Genomic DNA, 20758 nt, shown 5'->3' with positions numbered 1-20758 from the left:
AGCCATGTTTGATTAGTATACAAAGATTAGTGTACCAATCTCTAGTTAAAAGCATCTTCCTCCTTTGAAATTAGTCATTTGTGGGGTGGTCTTCTGGGACCAGATAAATATCCTATTCCCAATAAGCTTTTGCAAAATAATTTTAACATTCATTAGTGGACATTTCCTAAGTCAATATTTTAATTTTATTATTCCTTCTATAGTTATTATGAGCGGTCATGCAGCTGTAAAAGTCTTTCTTTTATGCTCTTTCTTCTCTTACAATATCACTAATTACTAATTAAAGTTAAAAATTCAATTTGTTTTGATCCATTACTACAATTTTCTTTTTATTCTACAATTACTACAGTTTTGTCCCATGGAAGCCTCATTGAGTCTGTTTTTTGTCCCCTGGGTATGACCCCAGTTTGTTTCTGAGTACTTTTTTGCATTCTATTTTTTTATTTTCATTTTTACTTTGTTGTGTTGACATGGTTTCGAGTGTCCACTCAATATAATGCCCTCTAGACCCCGCATCATGCCCCCCATGCCCCATGCAGAGTCTCTTCTCATTTTAAAGACATTTCCCAGGCTCACTTCTGCTCATTTTGTTCAAACACAGGAATCAGCCTTTTCCTCCTAGCCGGTGACTGCTCTCAGTGTGTTAGTCCTGCTCAGACTCCATTGCACCTGGTCTGCTTTGTGATACTGGGAGTTACGTGTTGTAAACGTGCGTCCCTCGCCCCCTGGCACCTGGCGAGCTTTGACAGTAGAGGGCAGTGGAGGAACACCGCAGGAGACAGGCTTGTGGTGCCGGCGTGTCCTCTCTTCTTGCTCCCGTGCAACAGCTGCCAGGGATGTGCATGCAGAACACATAGTGGTGCTCACTCTCCAGCTAGCTTTGCTGGCACCTGGCGGGCTGTTTCCTGCTCAGCAGTCATGGCCCATGGTTTCCTGCTTGCCAGCCTCAGTCTATTGACACCCCTGTGGGAAGTGACCCCTTTGCCATCTTCAACCCACCAGCTGTGGACCAGCTCCCACCCAGGATAACACAACAAACTTCTCTGCCATTATCTGGGCTGCAGCTATATCCTCTCTAATGAAGTCTGAGTCTGAGCTTTGGGGAGGGGGCCCCTCTTTCCAAATTGTTCCTTATTTGAGTACTCTTAGTCCGACAATATCTTTAAGGTTCCCTCTTATCTCCTCTGGTTAACTCCCTGTTTGTTTATAATTGTTTATGTTAAGATTTCCCTATTCAGATTACTTGTGTGTCTCCCTTCTTCTAACTGAAGTCTGACTGAGGGAATATAGGGAGTGGTCTTTGAATGGGATCACCATTCAAACATACAATTTCTGGGTGAACTTGGTCATGTCTTTGGATTTGAGCACAGCGCTGAGCCGCTTGCCAATGGGAAATGGGATGCTTGTATTTTTTGGCATGCAGGGACAACACAATAAAGCTGTTACATGTGGCTGGTGGTGATGAGGTGCCAACTGAGGCAAGTACATGGGGAACCCAAGGGGCCTCTGCTCTTGACTAATAGTGACTGCAAGGATGGTGGTGTCTTCGTCTGTTTGGGCTACTACAACACTAATACCAAAAGACTGGGTGCCTTATAAATAAGAAAAACTTACTTCCCATAGTTCTGGAGGTTGGGAAGTCCAAGATCAAGGCATCAGTAAATTAGGGGTCTGGTGAGGACCTGCTTTAGCTTCGTAGATGGCCATCTTCTTACTGTGTCCTTCCATGGTGGACAGGGCTAGGGGGCTCTAGGGACTTCTTTTATAAGGACACTAGTCCTATTCATGAGCATTTTCCTCTCATGACCTACTCATTTCCCAAAGGCCCTACCTCCAAATACCCTCACACTGGCATTAGGTTGTAACAGGAATTTTAGTCTATAACAGATGGTTGGGGTTAAGTCTTCTCATAGAAAAGCTTTCCCACATCCAGATTAATTACCTCGTGTATTTGTCTAATATTTTTATAGTTTTCTTTTAAATTTACATCTCTGGTTTATTTGGAGATTACTTTGATGTATGGTGTGAGCTATGGATTCAAGCTTATATTTTTTCTGAGTAAATATCCAGTCACTCCACATCATTTATTTAAAAGTCCATCTTCTTCAGAGTGATCTTAGATGACATATAACAATTCCCATATGGACTTGGGTCTATTTCTGGACCTATATTCTCTTCCACTCTTTCTATTCACTTGCTAGAACCACAGTATTTTTTAATAGAGAGGTTTTATAGTCTGATTTAATATTTGTTAGGGCTAGTCCTCCCTTATTGCTTGTATTTATCAAGATTTTCCTTCATATTACTGTATGTTTATTTTTCCTTATGAACTTCAGAATTAGCTTGCATAGCTCTAGGTAAAGCTTTTGTTTTACTTGGAATTGCATTACATTTATATGTTACTTGGGGAGAATTGTCATCTTTATGCATCTTTATGGTGTTGAATTGTCCTAGGTGGGAAAAACACAGGAGTGTTACACAGATTTTCTAATCTAGCCTTGGCACATTTTCTGTTGAGAATTTTATTCTTTTTTGTTGTTGTTTCTATATTAAATGACATAGCTTTTAAATGGTTACTATTTGTGTTTTTTGAATATAAGTTTCAGGTAACTTTTATATCATACTACCTATAGAACTTGTTAGTTGTTATTTTTAGTACTGATTTTCTGTTTTCTAGGTGAGTGTTATATAATCTACACAAAGATATAATTCAATTCTTTCTCTTTTTTTTATTTATTTTATTTTATTTATTTATTTTAAATTTTTTTTTTTTTTTTTGTATTTTTCTGAAGCTGGAAACGGGGAGAGACAGTCAGACAGACTCCCGCATGCACCCGACCGGGATCCACCCGGCACGCCCACCAGGGGCGACGCTCTGCCCACCAGGGGGCGATGCTCTGCCCCGCCGGGGCGTCGCTCTGCCGCGACCAGAGCCACTCTAGCGCCTGGGGCAGAGGCCAAGGAGTCATCCCCAGCGCCCGGGACATCTTTGCTCCAATGGAGCCTTGGCTGCGGGAGGGGAAGAGAGAGACAGAGAGGAAGGAAGGGGGGGTGGGGTGGAGAAGCAAATGGGCGCTTCTCCTGTGTGCCCTGGCCGGGAATCGAACCCGGGACTTCTGCACGCCAGGCCGATGCTCCACCGCTGAGCCAACCGGCCAGGGCCAATTCTTTCTTTTTTTTATTTATTGGTCTTAGAGAGAGAGGGGAAGACAGAGAAAATAAAGAAACAGCAAGCAGTTCGTTTCCCCCCCCCCCATTCATGTATTCATTGGTTGGCTCCTGTGTGTGCCTTGACCAGAGATCAAACCTGCAACCTTGGCATATTAAGAAGACACTATAACCAACTAAGCTACCTGGCCAGGGTGAATTCTTTCTCAATTTTCATGCATCCAATTGGTTATGATGCTTAGCTTATCTTAGACAGAAAGCATACTTGCTTTGTCCTTGAGTTTAATGGGAATTTTTAAAATGTTTCTTTATTAAGTGTGATGCTGGTTTTTGAACTGATACATAAAATATTTCATGAGGGCAAGGTAGTATCCCTTAATTTTTTTTTTTTTTTTTTTTTTTTTTTTACAGAGACAGAGAGAGAGTCAGAGAGAGGGACAGACAGGGAGAGACAGACAGGAATGAAGAGATGAGAAGCATCAATCATTAGTTTTTTTGTTGCAACACCTTAGTTCATTGATTGCTTTCTCATATGTGCCTTGACCACAGGTCTTCAGCAGACTGAGTAACCCCTTGCTCGAGCCAGCTGATGAGCTTTTGCTCAAACCAGATTAGCCCGCGCTCAAGCTGGCAACCTCGGGGTCTCAAACCTGGGTCCTTTCGCATCCCAGTTCGACGCTCTATCCACTGCACCACCGCCTGGTCAGGCTGTATCCCTTAATTTTTTATTTATTTTTATGAACTTAAGGATGACCATAGAAATTTGTCAAGGACTGTGTTATGTTTTATTATTTGCTCACAATTCTCTCTTCTTTCCCTTTCTCTATCATCATTCATTGTGAGGAGGAGTATACTTCACCTGTACACTAATATTGGGCTTGACCATGTGACTTGCTTTGAACAATGGAATTTGATCAAAAGTGGTAATATGTTAGTTCTTAGTCCAAAGCACTATGTTTCTGTTCAACCCTCTTGTGTTTCTGCCTCTTAGATCGGGAGACATGCCCTGGATAGATGCTAGTCCCAGACGGAAAGATGTATGGAGCAGACCTAAATCCATCCTGCAGCCTAATGCACTCCCACCTCTGACAACCCACAGACAGGTGAGTGAGAAAAAGAAAAATATTTGATGTTGTAATCCACTGAGATATTCAGGATGTTTGTTACTTGTTATTTTTACAGAAATAGCTGACTAAGACAAAATCTTTTTAAAAAAACCTATAGATCTAATTTTAGGACATCTTTCGCCTTAATGTAACTACATGGTGGGTTATAACAGTGAATTTCCTAATATAAAACATCATTGTCCAATAATACTTCTCTCTCCTTGATTATTATGCATTCTTTACACTTGATTTTAGATTATGTTTGTTGGCATTTTATTCAGGATTATTTTTTATTGCAAGTCATGAGTGAGAATGCTTTATAGTTTTTTGTGTGTTTTTCAATGTTTACCAGGTATGAGTGTCAAAGTTACACTTGCTTCATGAAGACCATTTAACAGTTTTTCTTCTCTGCTATAATTTAAATGGCATTGATATTATATGGTTTTTGAAAGTTTGATAGAATTCCTCTCTAAAGTCATTTGAAACTAGTTATTATAGTTCTTTAATCATATTTTATCTTTCCTAGACAGAAATATATCTATGCTTTCATATGTAGCAAGGTCAAATTTGGTAAATTGTATTTTCTAGAAAACAATCCAATTCATTTAGATTTTTCATTAGTTTTGTATTGTCTTGTGCACAGTACTCTCAATTTTTAAATTTCTGCAGTTTCATTGGTTATCTCCGTGTTTTTATTTCTTATTTGTGTTTCCTACCTTTTTCTTTATTGGGTTAGCTAGTGGCTTTTCTATTTTGTTATTTCTTTTTTTTTTTTTTACACAGAACCAGCATTTTGATTTATTAGTTTCTACTATTTTTTTTCTGTTCTCTACCTCATTTTTTTTTGCTTTCAACTTTACTTCCCCTTCCTTATGCTTTTCCTTTACTTTGTTGATCTTTTAAAATTTTTAAGATGGGTGCTCAAATTATTGATATTCTTTTATTTTGTTGTTGCTGCACGAATTAAGGCTATGAATTTTCTGTGGTCACTCTATGATTTTATGTCTTCATTATGATTTTTTAATAAATTACACAATAAAATATTTCCCCCTTTGTCCCAAGAGTTGTTTAATCGAAAAATTTAAAAGTTCCAAATGGACTTTCTGGTTTTAGAAAGAGCAGAGGAGCAAGACAAGGAAAGAAAGACGCTTGCTCTAATTCAGGTTTCCAAAACTTTTCATTGAGAATGAAATTGAAAAATTTGATTATTACCTGAAACTGCATTAAAACTTTTTCCAACACAAGGGACCATTTAATTTCTATGAGTGATCAGAATAGGCATGGAACCGACCCAACTTTTCAACCAAGGACATAAAAGCATTAAGTTTACTGAGCAAATTATCAGACAGTGATAAGAAACAATAAAATTATTTGTGACTGCATCTAGGCTTTTGTTAGCTTTTATATCAGCTTTGTAAAAATTACAAAAAGGTGCTCTTCCTGGGAGGAGGTAGCCTACAGAGCCCTGAATGGTGGGAGGATTTCTGGCTGAATATCTACCCCAATTTGACACCTGTTTTCTTGGTAGGAACTCAGCTCAGCCAGAAACTGTGCAGTGGATGCAGCAGTTCCTAGATCACTAAGTCCAGCACAATCATTAAAATAGTTACATCTGTTAATTGTTGGGCAACTGTGGGAAACCAAATAAGAAAAGCTATTGATAACACTAATCTCTCATTATATTCGAGATAAAAGATTTATTCATACAAACAAAAATAATCACAACAAAATGTACACTAATTTGAAAACAAAAGATTGTAGTGACAAAATTTTATATACTCTCTTATAATCATGTAAAAGTATTCTGTTTACTTCTGTAAAAAGTATTTGTTTGCTTCAACATAAGTTTCTATTCATAAAAAGAGCAAACATTAAAATACATTATTAGTTTGCATTTCTTATAGGGGAAGAATACCTGAAGTTTCAGTTTACAAAGTTGTTATGAAGCCACACACTAAATTACTGATCAAAAACATTATTTCCAGATTCACATACATATACATTCACCAACTAAGCTGAGAAATAAGCATTCCATATTCTCTCCCACCCTGCCAAAATGTATTTTTTCCTTTTAACTAAAAGCAAGAAATTGTATTTTCCTTTTTTTAATTGATTTCAGATGATGAACTTTCTAATTCATGAGAAATGCGAATTTTTAGGTGTTTATCTTGTTCCTCACTCTTAGAGCCTAAGGCGAGCTGGTCTTCATGGCTATGAAATTCTTGGCTGTGAAATTCATGGCTGACTTTGGAGTTTTCCCGGCTATCAATCACATCGGAATGTTCATTGCTCTCATCAATTGCCTTCTGCTTGTATTCTTCGGAGTGCTTGAAGCTGTGGGTTTCCACACTGTGGTCATCTGGCCGACGTGTTTCCTGGCTGTCCTTCCCATGGCTGTCCCAATCTGAAGCCACCTGCAGGTCCTGGGCAACAAGGATGGCTCTGTGTGCATCATCCATCTCATCGCTTTCCATGTGTGATGTAAGGTCCTCTTCTGTAGCATCGGGATACTGAATCACAGCACAAATGGAAGAAGAATTAAATAACCTCCAGGATTGGGAACATTGTAACTATTTCTGCTCTAGAATTTTTAGACCAGTTTATACTGAAAACTGTCTAAATTCGACTGAAGTAAAAAATAATATTAGCATGTTACTTTGTATTTCACCAAGCCCTTTCATACGTCATCTCCTTTAGTGTAATAGGTGCATCAATTATATATGTGATGAAACCTGTGAGGTAGGTCTCATTATCTCTGTTTTACATAAAGGAAAAGTGAATTGAAAGTTAAAAAGTAAAGTGAATGGTAAATGGCCAGGCTACGTATCAAATCTAGATTCTTTGATGATAGATTCAGTGAAATTTGCAACTCTACCATTCCACTTAGGTATTTAACTTCAAAATGTGACCACTGTATTGTGAAAATAATTGCTGTTTTTCAAAGTCTACTTTTAATCTAAAAAAAAAAGCGACATGGACAAGAGTGTGGTGGTTATGGTGGGGGAGGGAAGGAGGGAGACGGGAAGGGGAGGGAGATGGGCACAAAGAAAACTAGATAGAAGGTGACAGAGGACAATCTGACTTTGGGTGATGGGTATGCAACATAATTGAATGACAAGATAACCTGGACATGTTTTCTTTGAATATATGTACCCTGATTTATGGATGTCACCCCATTAAAATTAATAAAAATTTATGTATAAAAAAATTTTTTTTAAAGTGAATAGAATAAATGCTTTAGAGCCAGGATTTAGAAACAATAGCATTGTGATTGAAAGACAAAATTTGAGAGAAATTATGTGGACTTAAACTTAAAAAAACCACCAAGTGGAAAAAGATTTTATATTCAATGGTCATAAGGTAATAATGCTTGCTTGCTGAATGAATGAATGAGTGAGTGAATATGCAGACTCTGGTTCCTAAAACTGGACTGTAATTACAACCATCTGATGTGTCTGTGAAAGGGTTTACCTGGACTACAGATCTGTGGAACTTCTTGGCTTTTGACCTCAGTCCATAAGCCACGCTGTCACCTCGGCCATCATTTGTGTCTCTTGTGGGGACAGCTGGAGTGACAACGGGGGTTCCGGGAAAGTCAGTGGGAAAATCAGTGACAAGTTCATCAGATTCATCGGAATGGTGAGACTCGTCAGAATTGTCAGAGTCATCGGTATGATCAGTGTCATCTGAGTCATCTGAGTCGATGGAGTCCTGGCTATCCACATGGTCGTCATCGTCGTCATTATCCCCATCATCTGTGTGGTCATGGCTTTCATTGGACTGACTGGGAAGGGTCTAAAAATCAAGATGGCCAGAAAAAATTAGTATAAGCATTATTTTCCCTTGGCCTTTATAGTGCATTTTAGTTTCAGGATCTTCGCATCCACAATAATGCACTCAATGTCTTTAAGAGTTAAAGTGAGCATTTTTCCATTTTTTTTTAACACAAGGATACCATATTTCTCCATGTATAAGATGCACCTTAATTTGGGGGCCCGAAATTTGAAAAAAATATATTACATAAAGTTATTAAACTCAAGTTTTATTCACAATAAAATTCATACAACTCCTCATCATTGTCAAAACTCCCATCCATTAGCTTGTCCTCATCTGTGTCTGATGATGAATCGCTTTCTTCATATATTTCCTCTTCCTCAGTTCCACAACCACTGTATAAAAAGCACTCAGTTTTTAGACCCCAAATTTTTCAAAAAAGAGTGCATCATATACATGGGGAAATATGGGTAAATGGAATCATAACTGAGGTCTTTTTTCCTGCTTTCCCATAAAAATTATTTTCCTAGCTATTTTCAAGTCAAATATGTGAATTTAATATTTATGTTGATAACATTGTTTTTCCTTGTTCACATTAGATATTATTTAATATGCCAAATTCAGCCTTGGTCAGGTAACACAGCTAGAGAATTGTCCCAGTATGCCAAGGTTCTGGCTTTGACCCCTGGTCAGGGCACATACAAGAATTGATATTTCTCTCTCTCAAAAAATTAATAAACATTAAAAATATTATGCAAAATTCAATTAAGCAATAAATACAGATACAGAATTGTGAGATTACTTTTTTTTTTTTTTTGTATTTTTCTGAAGCTGGAAACGGGGAGAGACAGTCAGACAGACTCCCGCATGCGCCCGACAGGGATCCACCTGGCACGCCCACCAGGGGCGATGCTCTGCCCACCAGGGGGCGATGCTCTGCCCCTCCGGGGTGTCGCTCTGTCGCAACCAGAGCCACTCTAGCGCCTGGGGCAGAGGCCAAGGAGCCATCCCCAGCACCCGGGCCATCTTTGCTCCAATGGAGCCTCGGCTGCGGGAGGGGAAAAGAGATAGAGAGGAAGGAGAGGGGGAGGGGTGGAGAAGCAGATGGCGCCTCTCCTGTGTGCCCTGGCCGGGAATTGAACCCGGGACTTCTGTACGCCAGGCCGACGCTCTACCACTGAGCCAACCGGCCAGGGCCCTTAGATTACTTTTTGTATTAGAAATTACAAGTCTCACGGACAAGAGTGTGGTGGTTATGGGGAGGGAGGAGAGGAGGAAGAGGGGAAGGGGGAGGGGGAGAGGCACAAATAAAACTAGATAGAAGGTGACGGAGGACAATCTGACTTTGAGTGATGGGTATGCAACATAATTGAATGACAAGATAACCTGGACATGTTTCCTTTGAACATATGTACCCTGATTTATTGATGTCTCCCCATTAAAATTAATAAAAAATTATATAAAAAAAGAGAAATTACAAGTCTCAGGAGATCAGACTATCCATATAATGCATCCAAAACCTACAACCAACTCCCTATTAGCATAGATAATCAAAAGGTGTCTCTGTTAAGCATGTGTATAAAGTGAAGCTCAGACCTGTCAATTGAATAGAATTAATCAATTAATGTCTATCAAACTTCCAGTTAGTAAGTATACTGGGTCATTTATCTAACTTTTCTTGCCAACGAGTCTTAGCATATTCAAACAGAATCTTAAGGAATACAAATTTAACTTATTTCTTTACTTAGCAAATATATTAATAGCCCTAATAAAAAGTCCTAAATTAATGGTCTTAATTAACCGCCCTAATAATAGTTATCAAATAAACCTTTATGTTAGGAACAAAAATGTTCCTAGAGGAAAAATCTTGGGTTTGACAAGTATTGATTAGATGCTTATCAGATATTAGATACAACATCTATAAAATGTTATGGTTAAGTATTTCCAATAACCAACATTAGTAAACATTTCCTGTCACACAAAACTTATCTGAAGAAATCTGGTATTTCCAACACTTAATAAATATACTGTATGTTTTCTATCTGAGCAAGTTTTAGACTGGCAATTTGTTAATGGAATTTTGTCAAAATTGAGCCCAGATAATGTCATTGGGAAAGTGGCTTCTGTCATCTCTCCAAGACATGCTGGGCCTTTGCCTCAAAGTGTGAACTCACCTCTTGTTTGAAGTCATCAGTTTCTTCAGAGGATACAGTATTCTAAAAAAGAAAAGGTATGTATCAGTGTATATTGTACATGCTTGATCTTTTTATTCCTTCTTTTCCAAGTTAGAGGAGGGGAGATAGTGAGACAGACTCCTGCATGCACCCCAACCAGGATTCACCTGGCAATCCTCATCTGGGGCCAATAGTCTGTCCATCTGGGGCCATGTTTGCACAGAGCTACTTTTAGTGCCTGAGGCAGAGGCTCCACAGAGCCATCCTCAGTGCCCCAGGGGATGAGCTCAAACCAATCAAGCCATGGCTACAGGAGGGGAAAGGGTGGGAAGCAGATGGTCACTTCTCCTGTGTGACCTGACCAGGAATTGTACTGAGACATCTACACACAGGGCCAGTGCTCTACCACTGAGCCAACCAGCCAGGGCCTTGCCTTTTTTATCCAAAAGTTAGCCTTTTTTATCCAAAGCAGGTCTTATTTTGCAGCCTTGTTGCTGAAGGACTTAAAGAGGAAAAAGTTAACGCCTCAGATCAATTGGTGTCCTCAGCAATTTAATTGCAAGAAATATAATTTCTAAAATTAATTAAGATTAAGAATACCTGTGCTGCTAGGAGATTCTGCTTCCGAGATGGGTCAGGCTGTAGCCATGTGGCTATAGCATCTGGGTGTTTGTTGTAAAGCTACAAAAGAAGTTGCATATTTCTCATTATTTAAAAAAAGAAATGTAAGGCTCTCTAACTGAGAAGCTGAAAAGATAATTTTATTTCACCAATACTGATGGTAAACATAATATGTGTGTATATATTCAGCCAAAGCCTTAAATAACTCTTTTTTAACTTATTTTTTCTTGTAAATTCACTTAATAAACTCTTACATAGCACTTATTGTGGGCCAGGCACCTTTTCAGCGACTTACGTGTATTCATTCATTTAATTCCATGAGATAGATATCATTATTGTTTCCATTTTGCAGATCAGGATAAACTAAGCCACAGTGAAGTTAAGATCCAGGGTTCAAATTCAGACAAACTGGCTTCTCACACTGATTTTAATTAATGCTATGCTTTCCTGTTCTATATTTGCTAGTTGAAATCCCTCTCAGGTATGGCACAACTAAAGCAGAGGTGCCCTTAATTAGTATTGATCTTTATTGTTTCCTCTAACATGTGGCTATTTAAATTTAATTAAAATAAAATAAAATAAATGAGTTTCTCCATTGCACTAGCTACATTTTCTTTCTTTCTTTCTTTCTTTTTTTTTCTGAAGCTGGAAACGGGGAGAGACAGTCAGACAGACTCCCGCATGCGCCCGACCGGGATCCACCCGGCACGCCCACCAGGGGCGATGCTCTGCCCACCAGGGGGTGATGCTCTGCCCCTCCGGGGGGTCACTCTGCCACGACCAGAGCCACTCTAGCGCCTGGGGCAGAGGACAAGGAGCCATCCCCAGCGCCCGGGCCATCTTTGCTCCAATGGAGCCTTGGCTGCAGGAGGGGAAGAGAGAGACAGAGAGGAAGGAGGGGGTGGGGGTGGAGAAGCAAATGGGCGCTTCTCCTATGTGCCCTGGCCGGGAATCGAACCCGGGTCCCCCGCACGCCAGGCTGACGCTCTACCGCTGAGCCAACCGGCCAAGGCCACACTAGCTACATTTTCAATGTTTAACAGCCTCACGAGTTTAATGACTATCTTAGTGGATGGTGCAGAAATAAAATATTAACATCATCTCATCTCACCAAAATTCTATTGCTCTAAGATGCCAAAGACATGAATGGAATGTCCTTTCCTTTAGCCAAGTTATTTATTTGGACAATGATTCTATGTCAGTACGGAGGAGTGGAAATTGCTCTGACTGCATGTCATCTGATGAGCTGTATCACCCATGACTCATCAGTTCATGTCCTTGTCACTGAAAATGAGAACGCTTAGGTTCCATAGAGTTCATTGTGCAGCCGCCAGGGTGGTCAGAGGTGTGCGGGGAGAAGAATAGGGAGGAAACCAGACATCATGGTGCGCTCCCCGTGGCTGGCTGGAATCAGAGCAGCTTAGATGGGGCTTCTCTGAAAGTTTTGCTGAAAGAAGGGGGTTCTTTCCTTAAAAAGGTACAAAAAACTCTTGTTCTAGATGAGTTCAAAGTGTCCTCTTTTTTTTCTTTAAAAATATATTTATATAAATATTACATAGAAATATGTTATAATTTATTTTCTATATACATATATATATAAATATATATTTCCTGATGATACATGCAATACAGGTTTAGGGAGAATGTATGTATAGGTTAAATTTATAATTTACAAAAGCAATATAAAGAAAATGAAGCTAAGAAAAATAAACAGACTAAAATCCACCCAGTAACCAACACTCCCAGATAAGCAGTGTTCATCATCAGAGATGTCTCCTTAGAGACTTCCCATTTCCCATAGTTCCTGATAGCTCTAACTATCTAGGATTCTAGAAGACTGAGCTCTTCATTTGTCTCCTAAAAATCATTTAATAACTTATAGTGCCATGGTTTAGTATGCCATATATTTTTTTACTTAAAAAAATCAATTCTTGTTTCAAATTGTGTAACTTCTGTCTTCTCTGAAAATGATATTTTTTTCTGGCTTGTTGTGATTCAATATTTGTGTTCTTAAGTCAATTGGAAAAGAGATATACCGATGACACACACCCACCTGCATACCCAACCACATGCAACAATACCTTTCTTAGTATCTTCACTAAGCAACCAACCACAGTGACTCCAGGCAATTACAGTGACTCTATATGGGCTTTTATTCTATTTATATGAATTGAACTCTGTCTTATTTTGTCTGAGCTCCTTGGGACAATGCCCATTTGTTGTTTGGCAGGCACATTTTCATCTATTGTGGAGGGGCAGGTACGTCTATGGTGCTGGTTAAATAATTATAAGAGTTTGATCCGGTCTTATGGTTGGTTAGAGAAATGTTACCTAAGTCTCCTGAGAAGCACAGTAGATACAAACAGCATAAATATACTTTCTTCTTTTAATGGGCTTCTTAGTAAATATCTTAGACGATACTGTGAATATTGCAGTCAGACACACTGTCCAATATGTGAGGCCCATTTTAAACTTAGACTTCCACTAAGTAAAGCAAAGGATGAAGTTTTCTACTTCTAGAACAGTATGTTGACTCATGGAAAGGACACATCACGCAACTTCATGGAACTCATTTTACCTAAGTGACCATGGCATAAAACATGATTTTAGCTATAAAAAATCTAGTTCAATATTTGGAGCATATATTTCTTAAAAATCATACTGTTCTTGGCCCTGGCCGGTTGGCTCAGCGGTAGAGCGTCAGCCTAGCGTGCGGAAGACCCTGGTTCGATTCCCGGCCAGGGCACACAGGAGAAGCGCCCATTTGCTTCTCCACCCCCACCCCCTCCTTCCTCTCTGTCTCTCTCTTCCCCTCCCCATTGGAGCAAAGATGGCCCGGGCACTGGGGATGGCTCTGTGGCCTCTGCCCCAGGCGCTAGAGTGGCTCTGGTCGCAACATGGCGACACCCAGGATGGGCAGAGCATCGCCCCTGGTGGGCGTGCCGGGTGGATCCCGGTCGGGCGCATGCGGGAGTCTGTCTGACTGTCTCTCCCTGTTTCCAGCTTCAGAAAAAATGTAAATAAAAATAAATAAATATTAAAAAAAAAAATCATACTGTTCTTGGTACTGGCCTAGATTGAAAGCTGCCAGTCAATAATTATAATTTAACAGGCTTGACTATGAAAATAAGTAAATTTGACACATATATGTTTGTAGTGCTTCTTGAAGCAGGTGCGAAAATAATTTAACTATATGATAAACCTAGAAGATGCTTACCTGCTTTTCCTCAGAGCTGCCAGAATCAGCATGTTTAACCTTCAAAACAGAAAAGATGAAGACAGATTACAATGTGAACCTGTTCCCAGCATAGGGGAGCATACAATTAATTGATTTTGAGCGATTTTCTTTAAGATTCAGCTATACTCACTGGAAGGGTGTAGGCGATGCCTAAGAGGCAGAAGCAAATCACTGCAATTCTCATGGTAGTGATTTTTCCTGCAAAATATTCTGTAATGAATATTTGCTCTCTTCACAGGTTAAAACAGTGATACCTTATGATTCTACCACATTACAAAATAATCAGAAATAAAAAATATTTTCTGTACACTATTTTCTACTTCCTAGAGAAAACTTTCCTTTATAATATTGTGGGTTTTTTGAGTTAATATTTGTAATGCCACCTCTATTCTTCATCTTTCACTGTTAGGCAAGGGAGAAAGGAAATACACAAGTCTATATTTATTCAGCTTTTACATTTAGAGTCCCAGAAATTACACCATTATTACCTGATATTGTCAGCTATCTAAACCTAAACACAGACCAACTGTAATTTAAGTAAAATAATAAGACAGTGTGGGAATATTTATTTTTCAGAGAAGAAAAACAGAAAAATTAAAAGTATAAAAGAAATTTGCTTTCTCCATTTTTCTCAGCATTCATTTCAAATATTATTTTTAACTTAATTAAAAAGGTGCTACTTGGATGAAATATAGCTACTTTTAAAGTTACTTATTTAAGTTATTCTAGAAATTTGGAATAAAAAGAATATTGAAAACAGCCAACAGCTGACTTTTATTTGCAATAAGTCTACATAGTGTCATACAGTTTTTTGGGGGTAAATATTTTAACAGCTAAATACAGAAGTAAAAAAAAATTCAGAAAAGGTCCTCCCCCTTGAAGATAGTATAAATCAAATAATTAAAAATAGCATTGTCGTTAGCTTGCATTAGCACTAACGATCTTTTTCCTGTTAAATGTCTCCATAATCATTCATTCATTTAAGATCATATAACTATAATCATCCCAAAGGGGCATAGAATTTTACTTTTTTTAATTGGAAGTAGCTGTTTTTCTTTTGAGGATTAAGTATAATGATTTTTAAATTTTATACTGACTGGCTTTTGAAATAGGCGGTCACCTTTCCTCCAGGAGGTCTGCAGTGTACCTGGCATGCTTATTCAGAAGCCTGGGCAACCGAAATGTGGTTAACAGCATTACAATTAAACTCTTTTCCTTGCAACTTGACCTTCCACATGAACGATACCAAATGCATAGGACAGCAAGCAGCAAGATAGCAAACTGCGGGCTCACCTTGGTCTGTGGTTGGCTGAGAAGGCTGCCACTTGCCTGAGAGGAGAATCCAGTCCCAGAAGGTGCTGTTCCCCGTCTCCTCTTCTTGCTGCTGACAACCGGGACCTCTCAGAATTTAAATGCTGCTCCAGACATTCCCCCCCACCCAGGGAGGCGGAGTGATGTGTCATGAGGTTTTTTGCCGCTGCCCAACCCACTTGCTCCCACACTTCCCCCTCTGGTTTTGTGGTTAACACACACACACACACACACACACACACACACACACACACACACACACTCCAGAGTTAAAACATTACTGATCTACGATATCATTAACTTGCATTTTCATTTGTGGGAATGGCATTCAGCACCAGGAAAGGGCACCTTGGAGTCCTATTAAAAAGGGAGGGATGACTAGTTCTCACAAAAACTTTATAATTTCTGAATTAGAATAAAAAATAGTAATATAATTAAGCCCTAAATAATATGAAATAGAATGGGTTTTTGTTTCTTTTGGTTTAAAACATATTCAAGGGAATTTATGCAACTAAATTTGCCTCACAATTATACTTATTTAAGAGCAACAAGGCTATTAGTGCCCCGATGTTCAAAGAGCTCAGGTATCCTCTCTCCACCCTTTACTATTCAAGCGTGGTTTCATGATTTCAAGTATGCAGCAGCTTGTCATTTAGACAAATGTCATTAGTTCCATTAAAATCCACATTTTTGTCACACGGTTTGAATTGTTTGGAGGTGATTAGTCTGATGGCTTGTTTTATAAAATAGAAGAATGGCAATTTACTTTAGATGCTACAAAGTAAAGTGGTTTCTAATTGAGAGCACAGTGACTGCTTGAAAGTGCAGCTTTGGGAACTAGAAAGTGACTTTGAATCCCACTCTACCACTAAATAGCTGTGTGACGTTAGCCTACCTATACCTGTTACCTAGCTTATGGAGTTTTTGAGAAGTTTAAATGAATTAGTATGTGGAATATGAAATGCTTGTCACATATCATATGCATATTTTAATTTTTTAAATTTATTCATTTTAGAGAGGAGAGGGAGAGACAGAGAGAGGGGGGGGGAGGAGAAGCTGGAAGCATCAACTCCCATATGTGCCTTGACCAGGCAAGCCCAGGGTTTCGAACCGGCAACCTCAGCATTTCCAGGTCGACGCTATTTCCAGGTCGACGCTTTATCCACTGTGCCGCCACAGGTCAGGCCTCATATGCATATTTTAAATATCATGTGTGTTACCTGCTACTGAAATTTATGAGGAGTGCATCACGATGATTTGCAATAACTTTAGAAATGGATTATTGGAATGAGTCTAGATGTAAGATCTTTAAATTATGTACATCAATTGTGTAATTTACACACCTCTAAAAGAATGGATTTGATTTCTGAATCATCTTTTTCTAGTTTTCTCTTGGGATATATAAAGACTTAATAAGAAAAAAAATATTTTTTTAAAGAAATTTTCTGGGTATTTAAAAGGTGTTTGAATGAAAAAAATTACAGATGATGTTTGAATACGGGAACAGAAATTAGAGGGAGCAGAGCTGTGAGTGCATTTAAAAGGTTTACTATTGTCTTGAGATTACATATTTAATCTCTTTATTTAGCTTTCTCAGTTGTGAAATGGAGAGAGTACTGTTCATATACCTTAAATCGCCATTATAAGATCTGTGTATGAAGTGAGATTAAAGATAAATGTCCTCATTTTTTATTATTTCTGTGTAAAGTGTTAGCTTCTATTTCTTTTAATAGAAATATGGATTAAGTAATATCTTGCAATGTTAATAGTATAACTAATCTGTAAATTGTATGGACATCTGCTGTATGTGAGAAAATAAGTCTTTTAATTTGGATACATTCCAATTAATCTTGATTTGTGGGTTCTGAGTACACGTTTTAATAGTTCAGATGGCAGCTATCTCTATAAAATATAACATAGGTTATAAAGTTGCAAAACAGATTTCTTAGTTCTGCTTTTAAAAACTGTTTCTTTTTCTCTCTTTAAATACATTACCCACATAAGTTTGTCATATTGTCAGTTTAGTAGGGGGAAGTTCTCAAATTCTAAAAACAAGATTTCCACAGGATTCACAATGGTTTACTCTGTGCCCACGGAAATGATTTAATATGAATTTAGAGAGTTATAGGAATAGATTTCGCTGGAACCCAGCCATCCTGAGATGAACTGTATGACCCACCCCAGGGCTCTTCTGGTCATGTCTCTTAAGTGCCACATGATGGCAGCGTTTCTGAAAAATGTTTCAGACCACAATCTGTTTCTGTTTCTTATACTGGCAGGATAGAACATTCGTATATTTAATGACAGAACTCTAAAACAGCTGAAGGGCTTTCCATTTCTTGGAATGCCAGGTGAGTAAATATTTCCCAACAATGACCCGCTACACAGTAACAAGGAACACAGGCCAACAGAACCAACCTATTCTTGTTCTGCTCTGTGACTGCTGTCATTCAGCAACCCCAGGTGAACACTATTGTCTCCTTCTCCACTTCTCACACTCACTCAAAAGGTTACAGATCCTGAGGTCTCACTCAGAGTAAAGGATTGTGAGTTCATGGTTAAAGAATGTGTCTGGGATGCTTCAGAGATGAGAAGATAAAGTGATTTATAAAGGAGGCAGGTCTGTAAAGGAGGAAATGGGCTCTGGCTGGTTGGCTTAGTGGTAGAATGTTGGCCCAGCATGCGGAAATCCTGGGTTCAATTCTCGGTCAGGGCACACAGAAGTGACCGTCTGCTTCTCTACCTCTTCCTTCCCTCTCTTCCCCTCCTGCAGCCATGGATGGAATGGTTCTAGCAAAGCTGACCCTGGGCACTGAGGATGGCTCCATGGCCTTGCTGCAGGCACTAAAATAGCTTGGTTGCTGAGCAATGGAGCAGCGGCCTAGATGAGTAGAGCATCTCCTGGTAGGGGGCTTGCCTGGTGGATCCCAGTTGGGGCACATGCGAGAGTCTGTTTCTGCCTCCCCGGCTCTCACTTAATTGAAAAAAAGTATGAAATGGATTGTGTGTCATTCTGACTTTTTAAGAAGCTTGTGCTTCTTACTTTTTGTAATCAAACATGCTGCTGACACAATTTTTCTGATTAATATTTTCCAACTTTCAGAATTAACATTTTAAATGATTTAAATCAGAGAGGCTTGAACTGTAATATTTCCATAGTATTTCCATTCTTGATTAGAGTAAAGCCTGGTTGTTAGAGTTAAAGTGTCAAAATGCTTAAATTCCCCATAAATCTTGTATGTGGAAAGAAAAATGTTTAGTTGTTAAATTGGAATAAAGACGAGCTAGTGACAATAAAATATAGACACTATAAGAAGAGTTATGGAAACATTTAAGAACATATTTTTTTCTTGAATTGCATGAAAATTTCCTTGTAAAAGAAAAATTTAAGAGTTCAGATGTCACTGTCTTGGTGGACTTGATTACTGACTTCTCGTTTATTTGGATATTTACAATTATAATCTACTTAATAAAGTGTAATAAACTATCTCAATTCTTTCAGCTCTGTCAATAATTATTTTTTCCCTGAATTAAAGTTCAAATAAAAATCTGTTTATATATATATAAACATATATATATGTGTGTATGTATATATATATATTTAGTGAGGGGAAAGGGAAGAGAGAGAGAGAGACAAGACAGGAAGGGAGAGGGAAGAGAAGCATCAACTCATAGTTGCAGCGCCTTAGTTGTTCATTGATTGCTTCTCATACGTGCCTTCACTGGAGTGTTTCAGCCAAACCATAACCCCTTGATCAAGCCAGTGACCTTGGGCTCAAGCCAGCAACATTGAGCTCAAGTCGACAACCTTTAGGCTCAAACCATTGATCAAGGGCTCATGTCAAGTCAGAGATCCTATGCTCAAACTGGTGAGCCTGCACTTAAGTGACCTTGAAGTTTCGAATCTGGGACCTCAGGGTCACAGGTCAACATCTAACCACTGCATCACCACTGGTCAGGCAAAAACATCTGATATTCTGATACCATCACTAGTCTATCAGACACAAGTTGGGAATTATAGCTAATCAGAAGCCTAGCACAGTAATCATTATTTGTAGTCTAGGGAAAAGGGACATTACTTATTAGAGAGAAGGAAACAATGGTGAAAGATAAAGAAGGTGCTATTTTTAAGTTCAGATATAAAATAAGAACACTTCAAAAATATGAAAAAGAAACACCATAAAACTCTTTATTCCATTCCTCAATAGCTTATTCAACAAAATTCAGCTTCTGAAAAAGTGGTCTTACTATCAATGAACATTAGTTTCACTTAAAACAAAAACATATTTTTCATTTTAGACCCATAGAATTGTTATAGAGTAAATAAGTATTCAATAAATTGTTAATGATTAACCATTCAATTCTCCATCCATAACAATGAATTTTGAGCATATAGTTCTTGCTTATCAATACAATGCATGGACACCATGCTTGAATCTTTATACCCATATTGATAGCTAATATTTGTCAGTACTAAAGAATCTAGCATTATTTCTTATTAATTATCACTAACTTTGAGGACATTAGCACTTTTTAAAAAAATTTTTTTAAATTTATTTATTCACTTTAGAGAGGAGAGAGAGTGAGAGAGAGAGAGAGAAAGTGGAGAGGAGCAGAAAGCATCAACTCCCATATGTGCCTTAACCAGGCAACCCCAGGGCTTTGAACTGGCGACCTCAGCATTCCAGGTCAACGATTTATCCACTGCGCCACCACAGGTCAGGTGACATTAGCACTTTTTAAATGTTATAAAGTGGACTTAAATATATACATTTTTTTTTCTTTAAAAAAATTTTTTTTTATTTATTCATTTTTAGAGAGGAGAGAGAGAGGGAGAGACAGAGAGAGACAGAAGGAGGGAGGAGCTGAAAGCATCAACTCCCATATATGCCTTAACCAGGCAAGCCCAGGGTTTTGAACCGGAGACATCATCATTTCCAGGTTGACGCTTTATCCACTGCACCACCACAGGTCAGGCTGCTTCCTACTTCTTAAACCCTGAATTAGTCCATGGGAAATAGCTATTATATTAAAATGAAAGTTGATTATTTTACACAATAAGTATGTGACTCATTTAAGTCCAAAAGGAGATGATATATAATTTCATTTAATTCCAAAAGGAGAATCAGTAGATATTTTAAGTGGTTAGGGCGTCATGTTTCTCTTGGTCCTGTTTTTGTTTTACCCACTTTTACCAGCTTGGGTACAGGTTTCAGTGGATAGTTAGTGTCCAATATAAGAAACCAGAGAATCTGTCTTTAAACAAACTCCATTAAATATGGTTAAATTGGCTTACCTCTGAGAGAGAGAGGCTATAACTATTTCCCAATAAATAATAAACTTATCATGAAACTTTTTTTATAGCA

The 20758-nt window shown here is 38.5% G+C and overlaps 1 protein-coding gene across 1 annotated transcript; it reads right to left on the bottom strand.

The window, feature by feature from the left end:
- Positions 1-5946: 5946 nt before the first annotated feature.
- SPP1 (secreted phosphoprotein 1) lies at positions 5947-15532 on the bottom strand. The gene is made up of 7 exons (XM_066385828.1): positions 15375-15532; positions 14212-14279; positions 14061-14099; positions 10823-10903; positions 10223-10264; positions 7746-8069; positions 5947-6784 (listed from the first exon to the last, which is right to left on the bottom strand). The coding sequence occupies exons 2-7, from the start codon at positions 14263-14265 to the stop codon at positions 6380-6382; spliced, it is 945 nt and encodes a 314-aa protein (XP_066241925.1). The 5' UTR covers positions 14266-14279; positions 15375-15532; the 3' UTR covers positions 5947-6379.
- Positions 15533-20758: the final 5226 nt, after the last annotated feature.

This window comes from Saccopteryx leptura, chromosome 5 (assembly GCF_036850995.1).
Source record: "Saccopteryx leptura isolate mSacLep1 chromosome 5, mSacLep1_pri_phased_curated, whole genome shotgun sequence".
NCBI classification, from domain to species: Eukaryota; Metazoa; Chordata; class Mammalia; order Chiroptera; family Emballonuridae; genus Saccopteryx; species Saccopteryx leptura.
The sequence above is the reverse complement of the archived record's forward strand: the minus strand, read 5'-3'. Positions and strand labels throughout refer to the sequence as shown.

Coding starts and splice junctions, on each gene's coding strand:
- SPP1 (XM_066385828.1), bottom strand. CDS start 14,265: ATGAGAATTGCAGTGATTTGCTTCTGCCTCTTAGGCATCGCCTACACC. Junction 14,100..14,211: donor GCATCGCCTACACCCTTCCA/GTGAGTATAGCT, acceptor TCTGTTTTGAAG/GTTAAACATGCTGATTCTGG. Junction 6,785..7,745: donor TCCACAGATCTGTAGTCCAG/GTAAACCCTTTC, acceptor GCTGTGATTCAG/TATCCCGATGCTACAGAAGA.